At 36.9% G+C, this 19,418-nt stretch overlaps 2 protein-coding genes across 3 annotated transcripts; both read left to right on the forward strand.

Moving 5' to 3' along the window:
* The first annotated feature begins 3,161 nt into the window (after positions 1–3,161).
* Positions 3,162–3,494, forward strand: LOC116016171 (PHD finger-like domain-containing protein 5B). Its single transcript, XM_031256334.1, has one exon. It carries the CDS (start codon positions 3,162–3,164, stop codon positions 3,492–3,494), a length of 333 nt encoding a protein of 110 aa, XP_031112194.1.
* A 6,073-nt stretch (positions 3,495–9,567) lies between these two features.
* LOC116016801 (U-box domain-containing protein 43-like) lies at positions 9,568–13,995 on the forward strand. 2 transcript variants are annotated; one of them, XM_031257209.1, is made up of 5 exons: positions 9,568–10,296; positions 10,545–11,333; positions 11,489–11,795; positions 12,044–12,514; positions 12,670–13,995. In XM_031257209.1, the coding sequence occupies exons 1-5, from the start codon at positions 9,859–9,861 to the stop codon at positions 13,758–13,760; spliced, it is 3,096 nt and encodes a 1,031-aa protein (XP_031113069.1). In that variant the 5' UTR covers positions 9,568–9,858; the 3' UTR covers positions 13,761–13,995. The 2 variants fall into 2 exon arrangements, with proteins under 2 accessions (XP_031113069.1, XP_031113070.1); XM_031257210.1 differs by having other exon boundaries at positions 10,194–10,296; positions 10,552–11,333.
* The last annotated feature ends 5,423 nt before the right edge of the window (positions 13,996–19,418 follow it).

Below are 19,418 nucleotides of genomic sequence, written 5' to 3' on the forward strand. Positions count from 1 at the left end.
TTATTTTGTTACACATAGTATATTATTGTCAGTAAATTAAAATATTTTACTATGGGTTGGAGGCAAAGTGATTGAGTTCATCCCAATAAGGCAAATTATGGTCTACACAGTCAAATAGCTGTGTGGACCATGGATGCAATATACATTTTTAATATACTAAAAGTACATTATTTGATAATATATATAAAAATTATTTATTTTTAAATAATGTACTTTTAATATATTAAAAATATATTTTTTATTTATGATTCACACAAATGTTTGGACCATAGTTCATGGAATAATGATTATCCCAAGAACAGTTTGTTAGGAGAAGTTGATGAGTTCCACTTGAAAACCTTGTGTAGCGAGGCTTAGTCCAACACAACAGTCAATTGGCTGGGAGAGGTCAGCTTCAGTTCTACTTAAAAATGCAGTCTGGTCCATCAATTCTTAGTCCAATACAATTATTAAAAGATATTAATACACCTACCAGGCTTGAGATTGGTTGGCCACTAGGAAATTCGCATAGTTTGTTAACCATTGAGTTTAGAGTTCTATCACATATACTCACAAATCTTATTTCTTAATGTGATGACTCTGATAAGTTATATTTTCATATGAGTCCTAACACAAGTGTTTACATTAAAATTTTGTATATATAAATAAAAGTTGGGAATACACATAGCATTTTCCTTTAAATTTATTATCAACTACGTGTAAATAGCCCATAACTTGTAATATCAAACCAATCATTTGAACTTAATGCTTAAACAAGGCATTCTTCTCCACTGGCAAATTATTTATTATTTTGTGGATCCGAGTCTAAAACGACATAGATACACAATTTACATACTAAATATTCATAATTTACTTTTTAAAAATTTACAATTTGTATACTACGAACACACAATGTTAACATATATGTAATTGATTACCTTGTTTTGTATTCACAAGCTCCTTTCAAATACTGCAGTTAATTCCAATACTAAAAATACACAATTTAATCTTTTTAAAATTTAGTACAGTCTTGTATTCACAAATTCACTTCTACAACTGTTATATGTTTTGACTTAGAAACACAATTACACTCTGAAAGTTCACAATTTCAATATTAAAAATACACAATTTAATGTCGTTTAAGACCAGAGTCCACTTTGTAAGGTGGACCCTAGTTTATGGTGTAACAAGTGTTCTCCACTCTCCATGCAATTGGTGCTTATATCTATTCACTTATTTGCCTTAATTATCATATGTTAATTTACATTAATACTATAGACAAAATTTAGTACAAAAGCCTCCAAAAGGGGTCATCATGCTCCATCAACTTAGTCACCTCTTTAAAAAAAATATTGAATTATTTTAATTATAATCCAAATAAGAACATCAAATGATCTTTACGAACACAACCAAATTTATCAAAATATGATTTTATATTTTTTTAAAAGGGTTTTTTTATTTTTTTTTTAAATTTTGTCAAAAAAGAGCAGAGTATTATCCCATTAATAATGGTTGGGCCGAGCTCGTTTCATCACCTACAAGAAAATGGGCCGAAGTTGTAGATAAACTCATATATTGGTCGGGTTATAAGGCCCAACCCGAATTATTGATTGAATTTGCTCCGTATTATCCAAATTCCGATATGGATAGATCCGTTTAAGGTTTAACAACCCTCTTTGACATCGCATCTTCAATTCCAGAACTTCCAATTCCCCTGTGAACTGTCGTGAAAGTTCTAGCTTCATCGCAAAACCGACTCTCCGGTTTCATATACGCGGCTACCTGTCCCCAATCTCGACTTGTTTCCTTGGACCGGATCCTCAACAGCTGCTACGATTTTGAGGTAAATCGTCGTTCTCCTTTAAGAGTTTATTGCAAATTTGATAGGTTAGGATGTTTTACACTACAGCTGATGTTCTATTATGAAGTTTCCAAGCTATTGATATAGATTCTTAGGCCTTAGCATTTGATTTATGTGTGTTTTTGCAAATATGGAGACATGAAGTAGTTAATCTTAGGAGGTTGTCCCTTCCACTCTTACTAGTATGAATTGCTTTTCCTTGCGGAGTGTATAATTTTTCTGGACTTGTATGTGTTTTCCTATGATTTTGGAATGTCTTGCTTGATTCAGTTGTTTGATCTGGTTGCTTTGTTTAGAAAATGAAACAACAGTGCCAACTATGAACAATGCACCGTTAAGAATCCTGAATGCTTTCCAGCTATTGTTACAATGTCACATATTTGATCATTGGTGACTTGACTGAGTTGATGAAAGTTATAAAAAGACATTTGGAATTTTACAGTTCAATCTGGAACAATGGAACTTTATAAGCTCACTCTTTACTTTCTTCCATGTCAGTCTGTCTTTCATGTGGTGAAACCCATGCATAATGGAATTCGAAATGTAAATCTAGGCTAATCTAAGCAAAAGAAAAAACTAAGGAAAAACCGTGAAAGAACAAACTCAACCACCTAGGGTTTGAGTTGGGGACAAAAGCAAATGAAAGTGAAAGAACTTCTGCAATTTATACTCAGGGGTTCCGCACCACAAGGTAACGAGCCTCGTGACGGCAGAAAGAGAGGCGCACTGGAAGAGGGTGTCACGGTGTGGCACCGTGCGTGACAAGCATCCGGCAAGCTACTGGATGTGAGGCTTCACGAAGGTGCTTCTGCTTGGTTTGTGTGGTGTCACGAGCCGGGCTGCTGCGTGGTGGCCGGCGTGAGGGGTAGCTGCTGGAACATGGTTGTCACGTGGAGCATTATGGCATGGTAGTGTGTGTGAAGAGGCAGGAACTAGCTACTGGGAATGGAGTGCCACGAAGTCTGTCGCCACGTGGTGGATGGCGTGATGACAGCTTAGCTAGCTTCCTGGACATGTTTTTGCTCCAAACTTCCCTTCATATGCTCAAACTTGCCTCCAAAGCTCTCCAACTCCATACTTCTAGCAAAATAACACAAAATAGTTTTAAACCTCATGAAATTTGGAATGATTAGCAAACAAAATGACCTAATATAAAAGGGGGGGGGGGGTATGGACAAATAAACACTTATCAAATGTTTTTGAGAATTTTTTCCTCCTTTGTTTCTTTTATAAAAAATTCTGCATTTTGTTCTCTTTTCACTGACGGAAATTTCTTGCAGGTTTTACATCAGCTTGGGTATAAAACGGTCTTGCTGGAAGTATGGCCAAGCATCATCCTGATCTGATCATGTGCAGGAAGCAGCCAGGAATAGCCATTGGACGGCTTTGTGAGAAATGTGATGGGAAATGTGTCATTTGTGATTCTTATGTTCGGCCTTGTACACTTGTTCGTGTGTGCGATGAATGCAACTATGGTTCTTTTCAGGGTCGCTGTGTCATCTGTGGAGGGGTTGGAATTTCTGATGCTTACTACTGTAAGGAGTGTACTCAGCAGGAGAAAGATCGTGATGGTTGTCCTAAAATAGTCAATCTTGGAAGTGCCAAAACTGATCTCTTCTACGAGCGCAAAAAATATGGTTTCAAGAAAAGATGATTGCTGCTCCAAAGAAATAATGCCAAATTGCAATTTCATTCAGTGTTACCATTCTCTTGTCATGTAGTTTGTACTCTTAATTTTAATGTGGTAGACATCCAAGAAAGAAACTTAGTGATGTGTTAACAACCTTTGGTTTACTATGATCTTTTTTTCTGTCAGTATTGAGTGGGTGTCCTATCGTGGTTTTGCCACACGAACTAGAAACACTGGCGTGAATTGTCTTGTTGGTTGTAATTCTTTAAACAATTTGTAGGTATTAAATACATTCCTTATAGCATTTGCTCTAGCACTTTAGCGCAGTTTTATAAGAACTTTGCATGTTTTGCACAATTATTGCTAGTTCCACTTGTTTGCTTCATGCCTAGTCTACTGTTACTAATTACTGTATTTCCTGTTTTCAATATCTATGAATACATATGCTTTAGAAATGTTTGTCTTTCATTGGCTAAATGAGTATTTACACTATATGAATGTTGCTTTTAATTTGCATATACTGATGACGAGTTGATCCAAATGTGTGTTTGTAGTTTTTGTAACAGGTAGTTGACTTGTTGCTGTCTTCATTTTGTAACATCAGATTTATGAATGTTTGATAACTGTGTGACACAAAAGGAGTTTTGCATTTCTCATCAGATAGGAAGATGAGCTGTGGTGGCTGCACTACTGCTGCCTTTTGTGTTTGAATTTGGTACAGAAACAAGGTTACCATATTTGGATAATTGGATGCCAATTACAGATAAATGTCTATTCTTGTTGACCATTGTACCATTAAGTGCTGAGTGACATGACTTGCATTCTTTATTTGGGTGTGTGGGGCAGGTGCATTTGTAGGCTGCAGAAAGGAGATTTCAGTGGGAGTAGCAGTGAGACAATAATCCACTATCTACACTGGTCATGTATGTTCTGCAGTTCATCCATATCATAAGGACACTCTTGACGGTCATGAAGTAAGATTTCGGACAAACTCTATCTGAAACCACTTTAGTGCTTCATAGCTTCTAAGATGTTTTATCTTTTTCATTATTGCTATCTAAATCTTACCTGAATCATTTTGTCTCAAAATAAAAAATAAAAAAATCTTACCTGAATGGCTGAATCATTAGAACACTATTTTCTTCTCCCCTGCATATGTTGTTAATAGAAGCTTTATTGATGGTGAATTCAAGGCCCAACTGTTTACATTTGTAGAACAGCAAAATGACACTAAGGTGTTTTGCATGCATTTTATTGGCCAAACCGATTTGTGATTGTTTTCCATGCACTAGAGTTTCTATGTGAAAATCATTGTGCTATTTATTTATTTTATGGTCTGTTTCATTTTTGGCATTTGAGCATCTACTAAAATGGAGTAATTAGAAATTAGGGAAAATTGCATCTTTAGTCCCTGAGTTATAACCAAGTTCCGACTCAGTTCTTAAGTTTTAACCGTATCTGAGTTTAGTCCCTTAGTTATGAGCGAAGTGGCGAGTTTGGTCCCTGGCATTAGTATTCCGTTTGCAGCTAACGGAAAACTTAAAAACAATATAATAATATATGGGTAAACTCGGAATTTTATATTGTTATCCCATTTGGCCATTCTTATGAAACCTTACGCAACACAATAGCCATTTTTTCTTCTATCACCAACGTTGGTCTTCTTCTTCCTCAAAACCTTGTGCAACAGTCATTCCTTTGTTCTTATAGTCCCGAGTGTTGGTCTTCTTCTTCTCCCCGAACCTTCCGGCGTTGGTCTTCTTCCCCAACCTCTAAAACCTCAAATTCTTCCACTTCCAAGTTGCGAAATTCCCAGGTAAGTTGTTTCTCTACTTTATATTTTTAAGTAAATAATTAATATTTTTCATATTGATGAACTAATTTAGCGATTAATTATAGGATGTCATCTTTTAGTTGTGATAGGTCATCTTTACCTGAATTTGGGGATAATTTTCAATGTAAATGTGGTGATTTATTACCCATCAAAATGTCATGGAGTTATGCTAATCTGGTTATACTAAATATTATTATTATTTAAATCACAAATTATATTTTATATTAAATTAATTAAATTCGAACTAATAAACTTTAAAATTTTGAGAAACTAAATTATTTTAGTGTAGAATAACATTTGGTGATAGGTTGGAGATGAATAAAATTTGATGTGAAAATATTTTCTTTTTATGTGAGATTTGGTGGAAATTTTTGATGTTTTTGTGTAAATTGAGTTGGAGACTTGGAGATAGTGTTATATGGATGAAATTTGATGGTCCAATTAAATTAATCCCGCTGCACCAGGCTGTATATGATGTGAAAAAGGTGAAAAGAGTTGTTTACTTTGAGAGTAAAGCAAGTGAAAGGCACAGTTTGAGTGGTTGACCCAAAAAGAAAGGCAAGTAGGGCGGCCCTGTGTTCATACAGGGCACCAACCTCAAAATGGAAGGAGCATATGATATATGTGTGCAAACATCAACTCCAATTCTCAGCAGTTATATAGCCAGGTGTCAAGTGTCAACTCGATCAGATCGGTCCCCTCCCAATTACTGCTCTGCTATCACAACCCCCTTAGCTTATAAATAACATACATCCTCTTCTGCTTATTATCTGCATATATACCAGCCTTCCCATCATTCATACAACACAGAGCTAGGGAGGGAGATGGGTGTTGGATTTCGGCTCTGCATTTGCCTCTTGTTTGCATCTGCCATCATCTCATCATCTGCCAGAAACACCATTTCAATCTCAGGTACACCCTACATGCGTACTCTTTGAATCATGGTTTTTTTTTTATGCGTGTATAATATAATGATCCCAAATTCGTCTGTGCACTTGCTCATCATATCGATGGCTTCATCAACTGCTTAATCATGTTCTTGACACTTTATTAACTTCGTAAATTTTACCTCCGTGTGTGTGTGCATGCACGCATCAAATACATTCCACTTCTGCTTTTCTGAAAGAGCTTAGCTTTCCGTGTGGCCTGAGTACAGCTTGTGTAGCAAGTTGTGCATAGAGTAGAGGAAAATATTATTGAGAAATAATATATATGTAGGTCGGTCACACCAACTCCGTTAAAGTCAAGTTAAGCTTTCACACTTCACATGCTAAGCTAGTTTATTTAATTACGTACGTAGAAGCTAAGGAAAAGGGAATCCTTTGCACTTCAATTCATGTAACCAAATTATATATATATATATATATATATATATATATATATATATATATATATGTATGTATGTATGTATATATATAAAACCATGTCCCAGGTGAGAAGGTCTGGACAAATCCAAACCATGTATCTAGTAGAACCATTTTTTACTTGAATCTCCATTCATCAGATCTTTCATATCAATGGTTTTTCACTTAGGGGAATGTTCTCATATGATTAGGAATATATATACAGAGGAAAAGGATCACATGAGAACTTGTATTCCAAGAGAAAGCTAAGAACTAATCTTAGACGTTGATCTGTCTAAATCTAACGATTCTAAAACAACGAGGGAAAAAATTACAGTGTCATTTTGATTTTTTTTTTTAAAAAAAAATTAAAAGTATACTTTCCAACACTATTTGCACTTTGAAAATGCAATGGTTTGGTTTTTTTTTTTTTTTTTTTTTGGTTTAATATTTCTCTTTTTAGTTTGATTTATGGATTTATTTTTACTGCTTAGTGTTTATTATTTACGATTTAGGTTTAGGATTTAATTTTTTTTGTTTTAAGTTTTAAAGGTTTATCCCGAAATAATGTATTCTATATTATTAAAAAATTGTACTTTATAGTGTTAAAATTTACACTTTTAAAATTTTTAAAAATTATCAAAATGTCGCTTTTTTTTTTTAATTGAATTACATAAAATCTGTTACCTTTATTTTTTTGATTGATAATTACGGAGTAATATTTTCTTGAGAACTATATATAGTTCTTATATGAATCATTGTAGTCCGTGCATTATCCAGCTGTTCATACAACCATATATCGGACGGTCCCGTGCACAACACATAGAGATCTCAAAATTAGTATTATATTATGTACTACCATAATGAAACAAGCTAAGATTCAACTTTGGCGTTGGGAAGACAAGTTCACAAGTGCAAGCAATACTATAATATGACGAATAAATAATTCATTCATATATTTATTATTATTATTTTTATTGTTTTGGTTGTAGGGGACGAGATGTTAGTGGTAGAAATGGAAGGAAGGTCTATGGAAATGAGGGTGGATGATTACGGGGAAGCCACGGCCAATCACGGCCATGATCCCCGGAACAGAGCCGGCGGCAGCCGCAGCAGGAGCCGTGACACCCCTTAAAACCATTCGATTTGCGGAAGATAGCTGGTGGCGAATTGAAGGTCGATTTTGCTGATTACTCAAAGTTAAGTCTATTATAATACGGAGTACTATTTATCATTACTGCTCGTGTAATACTTTGTTACGATGTCTGTAGCATGTAGGCATATAATAAAACTTTTTTTTGAAATGTATTGTTCCGGAATATACTAGATGTGTGACTATTTATAAGATATTAAAAACTTGTTAAGTATGTTTATTTGAAATAAATTAGTTTAAATATGTGAATTGGACATTTCATCTCTTAGTTAGACAATATGTTTCTATGTTTGGTTGTTATTATATTATATCTATGTTTGGTTGTTAGGAGGATTTGATATTTGGTTGTTAGGAGTGATTCTCAAATCCTCCTCTTATCATTTGTAATGCTTTATCGCCAAACTTGAATTAATATATGATCCTTTGCATAAAAAAAATTGTTATAATAACATAGCGAGCTTGACTAGATTTCAAAGAAAGTCAATATGAGGTTAAGACTAGATTCACTATTTTAATTAGGGATAAAGGTCAAATAAACCATCAAACTATTCATTGTGCAATTAGGCCCTTCAACTTCAAAAAGCTCTAATTAGACTCTCAAACTTATTATTTTGGAGCAAATAAACCCTCGAACTTATTTATGACCTATAATAGTAAGTTAAATATATCTCCACCGAGTTGGTCGCCATCTCCACAAGAGACGGCGACTAGCCTTCTCCGGCCAGATGCGGCCGGTGCCGATTGCTGATTTTTTAATTTGGTCGCCGAAATGTGGTCGGAGGTTCGTCGAAAATATATTTGACCTGCTATTACAGGTCACAAATAAGTTCGAGAGTTTATTTACTCTAAAATAACAAGTTTGAGGGCCTAATTAAAACATTTTAAAATTAAAGGACCTAATTGCATAATAAGGTATAATTTGAGAGTCTATTTGGATTTTATTCCTAATTAAAATAGTGAATCTAGTCTTAACCTCATACGCACTTTACTGGCAAAGTTTGAGGGCAAAGTTTCACACGCGTTAGAGCATCCTTATCAGTGGGGTTTTTTCGCGGTTATTGAGTAATTTTTGTAAGTGTGATTAGGAAATAGAATGTAGAAGAAAGGAAAAAAAAGAAAAAGAAAAACAAAAACAAAAACAAAAATAAAGTCTGACTCGCCCAGCGGGCGCGTGTGGAACCCGCTTGGGCAGCGAAGTGCGCCAAACGCACACTTCAGTGCTTTTTTTTCTTTTTTTTTTTTAAGTTTCTGCCAAAACTGACATTATCCATAGTTTAGCAGATGAATTCTTTCTTCTCTAAATATCCCCTACATCAGTTCAAGTCTTTTAAGCCTAGTTTTTACACTGACATGATTCTCCTATTATGCAATGCTGTGGATGCTCGTACAACAATGCTCAAACGCACTTTACTGGCAAGTTTTACCCAGATTTACAAGTGCATGACGTGTGCTTTGTCAGTAATTTACAAAGCTATCCCAACATAAACAACATGGCGGCTGTTCATTCGCCTTCATTTGCTCCGTTGAAGAAGATTAGGCACTAATCATATCATGCAAATTGCAAAATCAACCATGGCCGCCCTAGAATTTAAGGTTAAAAAATTACGAGACGGTGGCATATATCCACCTAACAACAACTGACCATAGAATTTAAACAACAAATAAACAGAACAAAATCACATAATTACAATATAAACGAATTATAAACTAAGATCATTGAAAAACGGTTGGATTATTAAAACATAATCTGTTACGTAAGTAGGAGTGAAGTTCAAACTTCCAAGCCCACGTGTCTGTAATGTGAATGCGTTTTCCAAGAACGGAAATTGTCGTGACGTAGAAAAACTCGGACAGGTCACAGGTGACGTCACTTAGTCGTCTTCCCTAAGAAGACCATAGCAAACCAAAGGTCTACTCCGCGAGTTGCAGAAGTCAATCACTGCAGTAATGTCTTTCGCTTTTTTCTTCACATATAATTTAATTGCGTATACGGTTGCGAAGTTTTCGGTTCAACGCGATCCTTGAATCATTGCACGCGGTTGACCTCGCCGGCGAATCATGTCAACGCTAGTAGTTGCAGTGGAGGAATCACTCCAGGGCTTGCTGTCGGAGATCGCGGAAGCCGGCGACGACGAGCACCAGTACGCGTGGGAGAACGCGCGGCGGTTCTCGGGGTACGTGAAGCGGCTGCAGCTGGTGCTAGGGCAGCTGCTGCGGACGTTGAGGCCGGAGGCGGATGTTTCGGCGGCCGTTCAGACGTCGTTGAAGGGAATCGCCGGTGATCTGAGGCAGGGCGCGGAGGCGCTGGCGGTTTACAGGCGTAAGAGTAAGATTTTCGTGCTGATTAACTGCCAATCGCTGCGCGCGTCGCTTCAAGAGCGCACGTTAGCCATCGGCGGGTGGTTGGCGTTGCTCGATTCCGCTCTCGCCGCCATTCCCGATCTTCAGAAGAAGATTGCCGATCTTTCTAGAGAAATGAAGCAAGCTCAATTCAAAGTAATCTCTCTCTCTTTCTCTCTATACATTTTGTTATTTTTGTTTTCTTTGAGATTTTATAAGAATGGTAAATTACGATGACTCAGCTCCCTATTAGGTCGTGCCCATAAGGAGTTCACACTCCTACAAGCTCATACTGTGTCCTTGCCCACAATCTGCCACCACCGAGTAACTAAACTAGTGGTGGGGACTTTGTTTTCTTTATTATGTTTGCATTTATGCATAGCTGAAATTGTGAAATGGCGAAGGTGACAGAGAATGAGGAGAGAGTGTGCAGAACCCTGCAGAAAGAGGGGCAGAGAAAGCAAACCTGCAAGGCTGTGCAGAGTGCAATAGTGATGGATTTAGCCAGAGCCTTAGGAATTGATCTGAGTAACTATTCAGAGTTAATAGAGGAAGTTAAGCAACTGAAAAACGATTTAGGGAGCTCGAATTCAATCTCAGAAAGGAGGATTTTGATGTCCCTGGAGAAAATTGTGGATAACTGGTCACTTCACCTTGACATCCTCACTCTCAACTTGGATCTTGACTTTGAAGATGAAGCTCACATTTCGCCCTTCAAGAACTTCTTATGCCCCTTGACTAAGGAGGTCATGAGGGATCCAGTGGTGTTGGAGTCTGCCCAAACGTATGAGCGAACTGCCATTCAGTATTGGTTCGAGAGGTGTTTGGAAGATGGCCGTGATCCTACTTGCCCCGTTACTGGACTAGTCCTCAAGTCCTTGGAGCTCAAACCGAACATAGGATTGGCTGGAGCAATCGAGGAATGGGTTAATAGGAATGTTGATATCCAGATTAAGTCTGCGGTGCAGTGTTTGAGCGAGGATCCTCCTGCTGTGAATTTGGTTGAGCGGGCTTTGGACAGCATGTATAAGATCTCTGAAGAACATCCATCCAGTAGATGTAGAATCCGGGATGCTGGAATTGTCCCCCTCGTTGTTAAGCTGCTTAAGAATTCCTCGAAGAGTATAGGATCTTTGCTGAGGAGTAAAGCTTTCATGGTCTTGCTTAGCATGTGCAAGGACGACGAATGCAAGGTGATTTTCTTAGTCTCTTACTCGAATTTCATCAAATTGTTAAAATCATTACCCTGTTGCACTTGTCTGTTGGATGTTTGTGACTTTTTCTTTGACACTGCACTTGTAAGGTCACATATTGCACCTTTTGACATTAACGTTGGTAATTCTTTCAGAAGATAATGCTCGAAGAGGGGACTAGTAGGTTGGCTATACACGGCCTGATTGGGAATTCAGACAAAGAGAAGGAATACGCGACAAGATTGTTACTTGAATTCTGCAACGATGAAGCTTACTGTAGGCGAGCTGCTTCAGAAAAAGGGGCATTGGTTCTTCTGTCGGGAATGGCAGATGATCTCGAGAATCCTTCATTATCTCACTTAGCTGAGAATGTGCTAAATAGGATGGAAAATGTGGAGGATAATATAAAGCATTTGGCTGCAGCAGGACGATTTGATCCTTTAATAAAACGCTTGTGTGAAGGTATGTCTCGGATGCTACCTCCCCTTTCAAGAAATTATAAATGAACAGATCATATCGCTATTGCCATTTTTGTACAGTTCCATGACTCCATCCACCATTTTTGAGCAAAACCTCTTGAAGCAAAAATGTGTGTGTTAATAAATTTCCAGCCTTCACCGACTGCTCGAGTGGCACTGTTTTATCTTTACATTTATGTCAATTCTTTATCTTCTTGTTAATGCATTCTAACAAGCGATGTATTTGGCCAGGCCCTGATGATGTGAAAATTGAGATGGCGTCTATTGTTGGCGAAATGACCTTGGCAAATAGGAGTAAAGAACAGATTGCTCGTCAGGGAGCTAAAACGCTTGTTGAATTGTTAGCAAAGCCAGAAGGAAGAATAGCAAGTTTGAAAGCTCTGTACAATCTGTCAAGCTTGGATGACAACGCCACCCTCCTCGTTGATTCCGGGGTGCTTCCATCTCTTACAGAAATTCTTTTCGAAAACCAGGTTGTATTGCCCGAGTTGAAGGAGTTGGCTGCTTCAATCTTGGCAAACTTAGTGTCAACTCCCGGACACTGGGAATTAGCATCTGCTGATAGAGCGAGCAATACAATGCAGTCTGAATCAATGGTTTTTGAACTCACGAGTCTCCTTTCACTTCCACTTTCAACTCCTCGTTGCCAAGCATCTCTTCTCCAGATTCTGTGTGGCATAGTGTCCTCTCCCCAGGCCTCAGGTATTCCCGATTGACTACTTTGTTGGTTACCATTATACGTTTTCAAGCTTGTGAAACGACCAAGTCCATTCGATATTGAATCTTGTCATGTCTAGGGTCGAGGCGACTATTTGATTTTATTCATGATTTGTACATTTTTTGTATCTGTTGTGCAGAATCCACTACAGCTCATATAAAAGCTGGAGATGGTATCAAAGTGATAATAAAATTTCTTGAACACCACGACGTAGAATGCAGAATATATGCTTTCAGGCTAGCTAGGGTCCTTTCTGAGAGGCTAAGCGTAGATTTTACCAATGAATTTAGACCTTCTAACAAGCTTCCAATGCTTAGAGAGAAAATAATTGACAATCAATCCACGGATGGCGAAAGATCAGATGCAGCCTGCATTCTTGCAAATCTCGTCCTCTCTGAGAATGAAGTGAGAACAATTTTAGAAGATTCTTTCGTGGGATGGACTGTCGCGAAACTTAAAGATCAGCAGCAAAGGTTGCAGTCAAGTATGGAAGAAGGGCTGCTTGGGCTATTGTTACATTACACTAGAAGTGCAGGTCCGCAATCTATCAGTGTCATCAAAGAAAATCGCCTCATGACAATTTTCCGGGACCAGCTCATTGTTAATCCCAGGCCGAGATTGAAACAGCTAGCGTCCATTGGTTTGAAGAACCTGTCGGAGATTGGACAAGAACTTGCTGGGAAAGGGGACTTGGAACCCCGGCATCCAAAAGGGCTGTGCTCTCCATTGGCACTCATTTGTGGGGGTTCCAAGTCGCCTTCTTCGTGTCCCATCCACAATGCCCCTTGTGGAGATGATAGTCAATTTTGCTTGTTAAGGGGCAACTGTGTCAAACCACTTGTGGACTCCATCACTGATAAGGACACCAGTGTCCAAATTGCAGCACTGGAAGCTCTTTCCACTCTGTTGTTGGATACCTCTAGTGGCTCTAAGCGGGCTATTGAGGAGCTCGAGCGCTTGGGTGTGGTGAGCTCTGTGGTTTCGCTCTTCACAGAAGCTCGACCAGGGGAGCTTCAAGAGAGGACTATTTGGATGGTCGAAAGGATCCTGAGAGTCGAAAGCTTTACTCAACAGCATTCACTAAACCAGTCTCTGGTTAAAGCATTGGTGGATGCATTTAAGCATGGAAACGCCATCACAAAGAGGCACGCGCAAGACGCTCTTACTAACCTGAAGCAAATATCCGGGGTCAGTGGAAAGGCATCGAGCCAAAACCGGGGAAGGAGGTAGCAATTAGCGCCTCGAGACTTGACAGAGAACTTGTAATCAGTTCACCAAGTAACTCTCTTATCCTTCTCTAAATGTTTCACTTATTCATTGATTGTTCAAAGTATATTCCCAAATCCCAAATCATAAAACTTCAGGTTTCTGTAAATATCTGACAAAACTATTTCAACTATGACAGTTATACTTAGTACAGGATGCATTTTAATGACTAATTCAGTAGATTATTGTGCTGGTGAAATGTTGCTTTCCTTTCCTTAATGATAACCTCGTCTTGTATGTTTGGAACTTTTGTCCTAAAATGTTGGAATACTATACAGCTGTTGGAATAAAGTGGTCGTACTTTGTAATATTTTTACATACAACAAAAAATATAGAAGAAAATAAGGGAACAAAAACTGGATCATTTGACATCTTCAAGCATGTCTTCACTTTCCTATAAGTCTTTAATCTCTTTTTACAAGCAATAGAGATACCCGATTAAGACCTATAAGATACAAGAAGATATATAGAAATCTTGGGTTGCTCTGTCAAGAATTTCCCAGTTAAGTTGTGTAATTGAGAATTCTATCTAAAATATATTCTCAAGTGTTTAAGGCAGATCACACAGGAAAATATGACAATAATAAAATAAACCTTTCATCTCTCTGACTTTTATATATTCTCAAGTGTTTAAGGCCTTTCATCCCAGACCTTTTTCAAAGTACTCTTCTGACTCTATGATATTTTTGTCTCTGTCATACCATCCCAAGAATGGATATGATGTATGTACATCATGGTTGAAAAAATCGCTAGGTGCTCCTCGGGCGCTCGATGAGCGCCTAGTAGGGATTAATCGGTGCCTAAGCGCCCATGTATTTTTTTATTTTATTTTTTATTTTTTCAAAATTTGTTTAAGTATTTTTAATTTTTTAAAGACTAATAATTATAAATTATATAATACTTTAATATTTAATATTAAAATATTAAAAATTAACCTAAAAATATATAGAGTTTATACAATTTAGGATTATTTCGTTCAAAACGATGTTGTTTTGAGTGAAATAACCGATTAAAAAAAAAGATCAATAGTTAATCGGCCGACTAGGCGGCCTAGTCGGTGCCTAGGAAACCTAGGCGGTCAGCGCCTAGGAAACCTAGGCAGTCAGCGCCTAAGTGGCCTAGGCGGAGATTAGGCGGTTGTCTAGTCGGCCAGCCGCCTAGACCACCATTTAAGGTGATACGCTAGACGGTCGATTGGCGTATAGTGCCTAGGCGGGGATTAATCGGGCGCCTATGCGGGATTTTTGTAACACTGATGTCCATACACAGACACAACTCTGAAGAAATTACATGAAATTAAAGTTACATGGTAGTTAAGAACACTAGCTAACTTTCAAAACTAATACACTTTATAATTTCATCTGACATGAAAAGATATAATTACATAAATCATGTATGTAGATTTCGTAATAAAAATTAATCTTTGTAGTTTTATGTAAGCTTAATGTGCATGCGTCCATGCATTTTAAGATTTTTATATCTATATATGTCTCTCTGTGTGTTTATATTTTATTCATGCATTATGTACATAATCTACACTCCTTTCTGCGGCTTTGTACTTCATTTCACACCATTCTAACATTTGTTAATTGCTACGAATGGTAAAGCATATTAAGAGTCAAACTGACTCTTTGGAATCAACGGTTAGGAAAATAACGATTCAGAGGTTAGTAATAAATTAATATGTAGAAAGCCAGGCGTGAAACATAAAGCAACTCCAGCGAGATTCGATCCTGCAAACTTTGGGTCAAAATGTCCTGTTCACGCGTGTTTTCTCCATTTTTCTATCTCTCCAAATTTAATTTGTATAAGATTAATTTGGAAGAATGGAGTGGAGAATGAAATTGGAAGAATAGATTTAGTAAACAACTTTTCTAATTTTTCTTTTTCCACCTCTTCAATTCTCTATTTTTTTTTTTTGAAAAATCCTCTATTTTTCCAAGTTACTAAACGACTCCTAACTTTTGAGTCCCGGAATTGAATATTCTTTGATTTCTACTTTTAAAATGTACTCCGTATTTCCTAACTAACTTTCTACTAAACTTAAAATAATACAACACCTCAAATATTATTTAAGTTTAGCAACATGTTTGAAATTCTCAAATATACATTTACTATATAAATATCAAACAATCCTCCCCATTTATATAGTAAACAAATACTGCCGCAAAAAATCATGCATATGCAGCTAGCTATGGCATTTACATACAGTTGTGTTTAACGTGTAACTGGCTTACCGGTACACTCCGTGATAAACATGATATCGCACCAGGAAAAGAGATACATAGCAGTGGTCTATCTAGAACTTTTTGATTAAAATCAAGATAAATGTTTGAAACTTTGAATTCATGAATGTAGAGAACTTCAGACAGGGATGGTTGGTCTCGGGTCATTGCGTGGCTTGGATACATTGGCTTAAGGTCTTTGGTTTAATTAGACTAATTCAGTAGAATTGTAGATTGTGGTGGTTAACATTTCCTTAATGATAACCTCGTCTTAAATGTTTAGACTAATTCAGTAGAATAGTAGATTGTGGTGGTGAACCTTTCCTTAATGATAACCTCGTCTTAAACGTTTAGACTAATTCAGTAGAATAGTAGATTGTGGTGGTGAACCTTTCCTTAATGATAACCTCGTCTTAAATGTTTATACTAATTCAGTAGAATAGTAGATTGTGGTGGTGAACCTTTCCTTAATGATAACCTCGTCTTAAATGTTTAGACTAATTCAGTAGAATAGTAGATTGTGGTGGTGAACCTTTCCTTAATGATAATCTCGTCTTAAATGTTTATACTAATTCAGTAGAATAGTAAATTGTGGTGGTGAACATTTCCTTAATGATAACCTCGTCTTAAATGTTTGGAATTCTTGTCCAAAAATGTTGCCAAGCAACTTGTGCTCGGTCATGAGATCGAGTCTCAATGAAAACGAACTATTTTTGGAGCCGGTTATTCTATTTGTAAGGGGAATATAGTCATTCCTAGAGTCCTAGTATTAACTATTCATTCTTTGCATACATGCTTTTATATATATACATATCCAAACCATTGATTTAGTATATCTAATGATTGAAAATAAACAAAACTTTGTAATATTTATAAAAATGATCCCGCTCATTTTAAAAATTTGTAATATTTATGAAAATGACCCCGCTCATTTTTTACTTGATTTCTCATCAATCATATTTATATATAAAATTCAGTTCGCATGTGGTTGATCTTCTCATGTGCGATTGTGCAGTGAGAGGAGGGTCATCGATCTTGCCAAAATCAACGTCCAAGATTAACGTTTAAAAAAAAAAAAACGCGATGGCAATTTGGTCATTTTCCATATGGGTCAAACTTAAGGTGCGCAGGGTTTGTACTTAAGCTGTGTATGTCTTGTGCTTAGGATGCGTTGTGTTCCTGTGTGGTTTCTGTGCTTCGTAAGTTTTGTGCTTAAAGTGCGTAGGTTTTGTACTTAAGATGCGTGGCTTTCTTTCTTAAGGTACGTAGTTTTTGTGCTTAAGGTGCGTCAGTTGTTCTATTGATAACTTAAGGTGCGTTTTTTGTTGAAACTTAAGGTGCGTCGGTTTAAAGTTTTGGGTGCGTTGTTTTATTTATTAAGGTGTATGTGTGATTTGTGTGCTTAAGATGCGTCAGTTATGAAAACCTAAGTGCGTCGGTTTAAAGCTTTAGGTGTGTGGTTTTACTTCTTTAGGTGCGTGATTTCCTTTTTAAGGTGCGTAATTTGTATGATTAAGGTGCATCAGTTGTTGAATAAATTGTGAAAGAAAGTAACACCAAAAAGAGTACAAGATTGAATACAAGACTAAGTACAAGTTTGAGTATTAGTTGTTATACGTGCGATCATCATCATCATCATTATTATTATATATTTTGTATAAGGGTATTTATGTCTTTTAAAAACTTATTATTTTAACCAATCAGACATTGAAATATAATTCTTTAAGCAAACCAAATAATATAATACAATTCATCATGTTCTATTCTTTACTTATTCCATTCTCTATGAAAAGCATTATTATTTCCTTAAAATTCATTTCGTGAACTAAGCACGTGGTTATAGTTGTGTTTAACGTGTAACTGGCTTACCGGTACACTCGTGCGTGATAAACATGATATCACACCAGCTAGGAAAAAGAAAGAAATACTTCGTACATAGCAGTGGTCTAGAACTCCTTTCGATGAAAATCAAGATAAATGTTTGACTTCATGAATGTAGAGAACTTCAGTAAGGATGCATGGTAGGTCCCGGGCCATTGCGTGGCTTCGATAAATTGGCTTAAGGTCGTCTTTGAATTGGTTTAGTCTAACTGAACAAACTTATTTGGGATGGCGTGGGATTTGTGAAGGTTACTAAACATGTATGTCTTTAAGTTTGGAACACATGAAGGTTGATGAATGCCATAATGCTTCCAAAAGTTAAGGTGACCAGTAACGTGGAGTCGTAAACCTTAAACTCCAGCGTTGTTTATAAAGAATTACTAAAATGATTGCATTTCAATTTCAAAAGTTACAGATTCTTCAATACTAATATCAAAAATAGAACTTTGCACGCACCTTGTAACGGTCAATGAAGCTAAATAATTAACTTCTTTGGATTGGTCAACCAATTGAGCTGTGTTTTAGGAATAATTAATTGACTTATTGACACTAAGCGTGTGGCATAAAATTGGGGTGGCGTGGGACTGTGCATGGGATTTTGTGGAGGTGACTAAGTACATCATTAAGGTAGGACCACATGAAAGTTAAATCCCATAATGCTTGCAAAAGCTGAGTTGTAATTTCAACCTTAAGCTCCATAGTAATTTATAAAGAATTACTAAAACGATTACATACACCATAATATCAAAGAGTTATCAATTTTTCAACACCAACACCAACTCTATACCTTTCACTTGGTAGAAATAGAACCTCGTACCTTGTAACGAATTGAAGTTAAACTATTAACTTTTTTGGATTGGTCAACCAGTTGAGTTTTGTTTTAGGAGTAAGCAATTGACTTACTAACACTAAGAGTGGGCAATAATGTTAGGGTGGTGTGAGCGTTTGCGGACGTGACAAATTACAACATTAAGGTTGGAACACATGAAAGTTGAATCCCATAATGCTTCCAAAATCTAAGGTGAGGTTTAACTTGGAACTTAAACTCCAATCTAGTTTATAAAGAATTATTAAAAGGATTGCACCCCAATCCCAAAAGTTACATATTTTCAAATACTAATATCAATTCCATATCTTTCACTTGGTAGAACTCAAAACTTGTACCCTGTAATTGCCATCAAAACTAAACTATTAACTTTTTTTGAATTGGTCGATTAATTGAACTATATTTCAAGGGTAATGAATAGACTTACTTATACATATAGTGGGCAATAAAGTTGGGGTGGGGTGGGAGTTTGCGGAGGTTACTAAGTACAGCATTAAGGTTGGAGCACATGAGTGTTGAATCCCATAATAATGCTTGCAAAAGCAAAGGTGAGCTGTAATTTAGACCTTAATAACCTCCACTAAAAGTTGATGGAGAACCCCATAATTGGGTAAAAAAAGGGGAGGGGGATCCAACTACCAACAGACAGTCCAAATGCACATGGAACCACCCCCCCACCCCCCCCCCCCC

Source organism: Ipomoea triloba, chromosome 4 (genome assembly GCF_003576645.1).
Source record: "Ipomoea triloba cultivar NCNSP0323 chromosome 4, ASM357664v1".
In the NCBI taxonomy this organism is placed as follows: domain Eukaryota; kingdom Viridiplantae; phylum Streptophyta; class Magnoliopsida; order Solanales; family Convolvulaceae; genus Ipomoea; species Ipomoea triloba.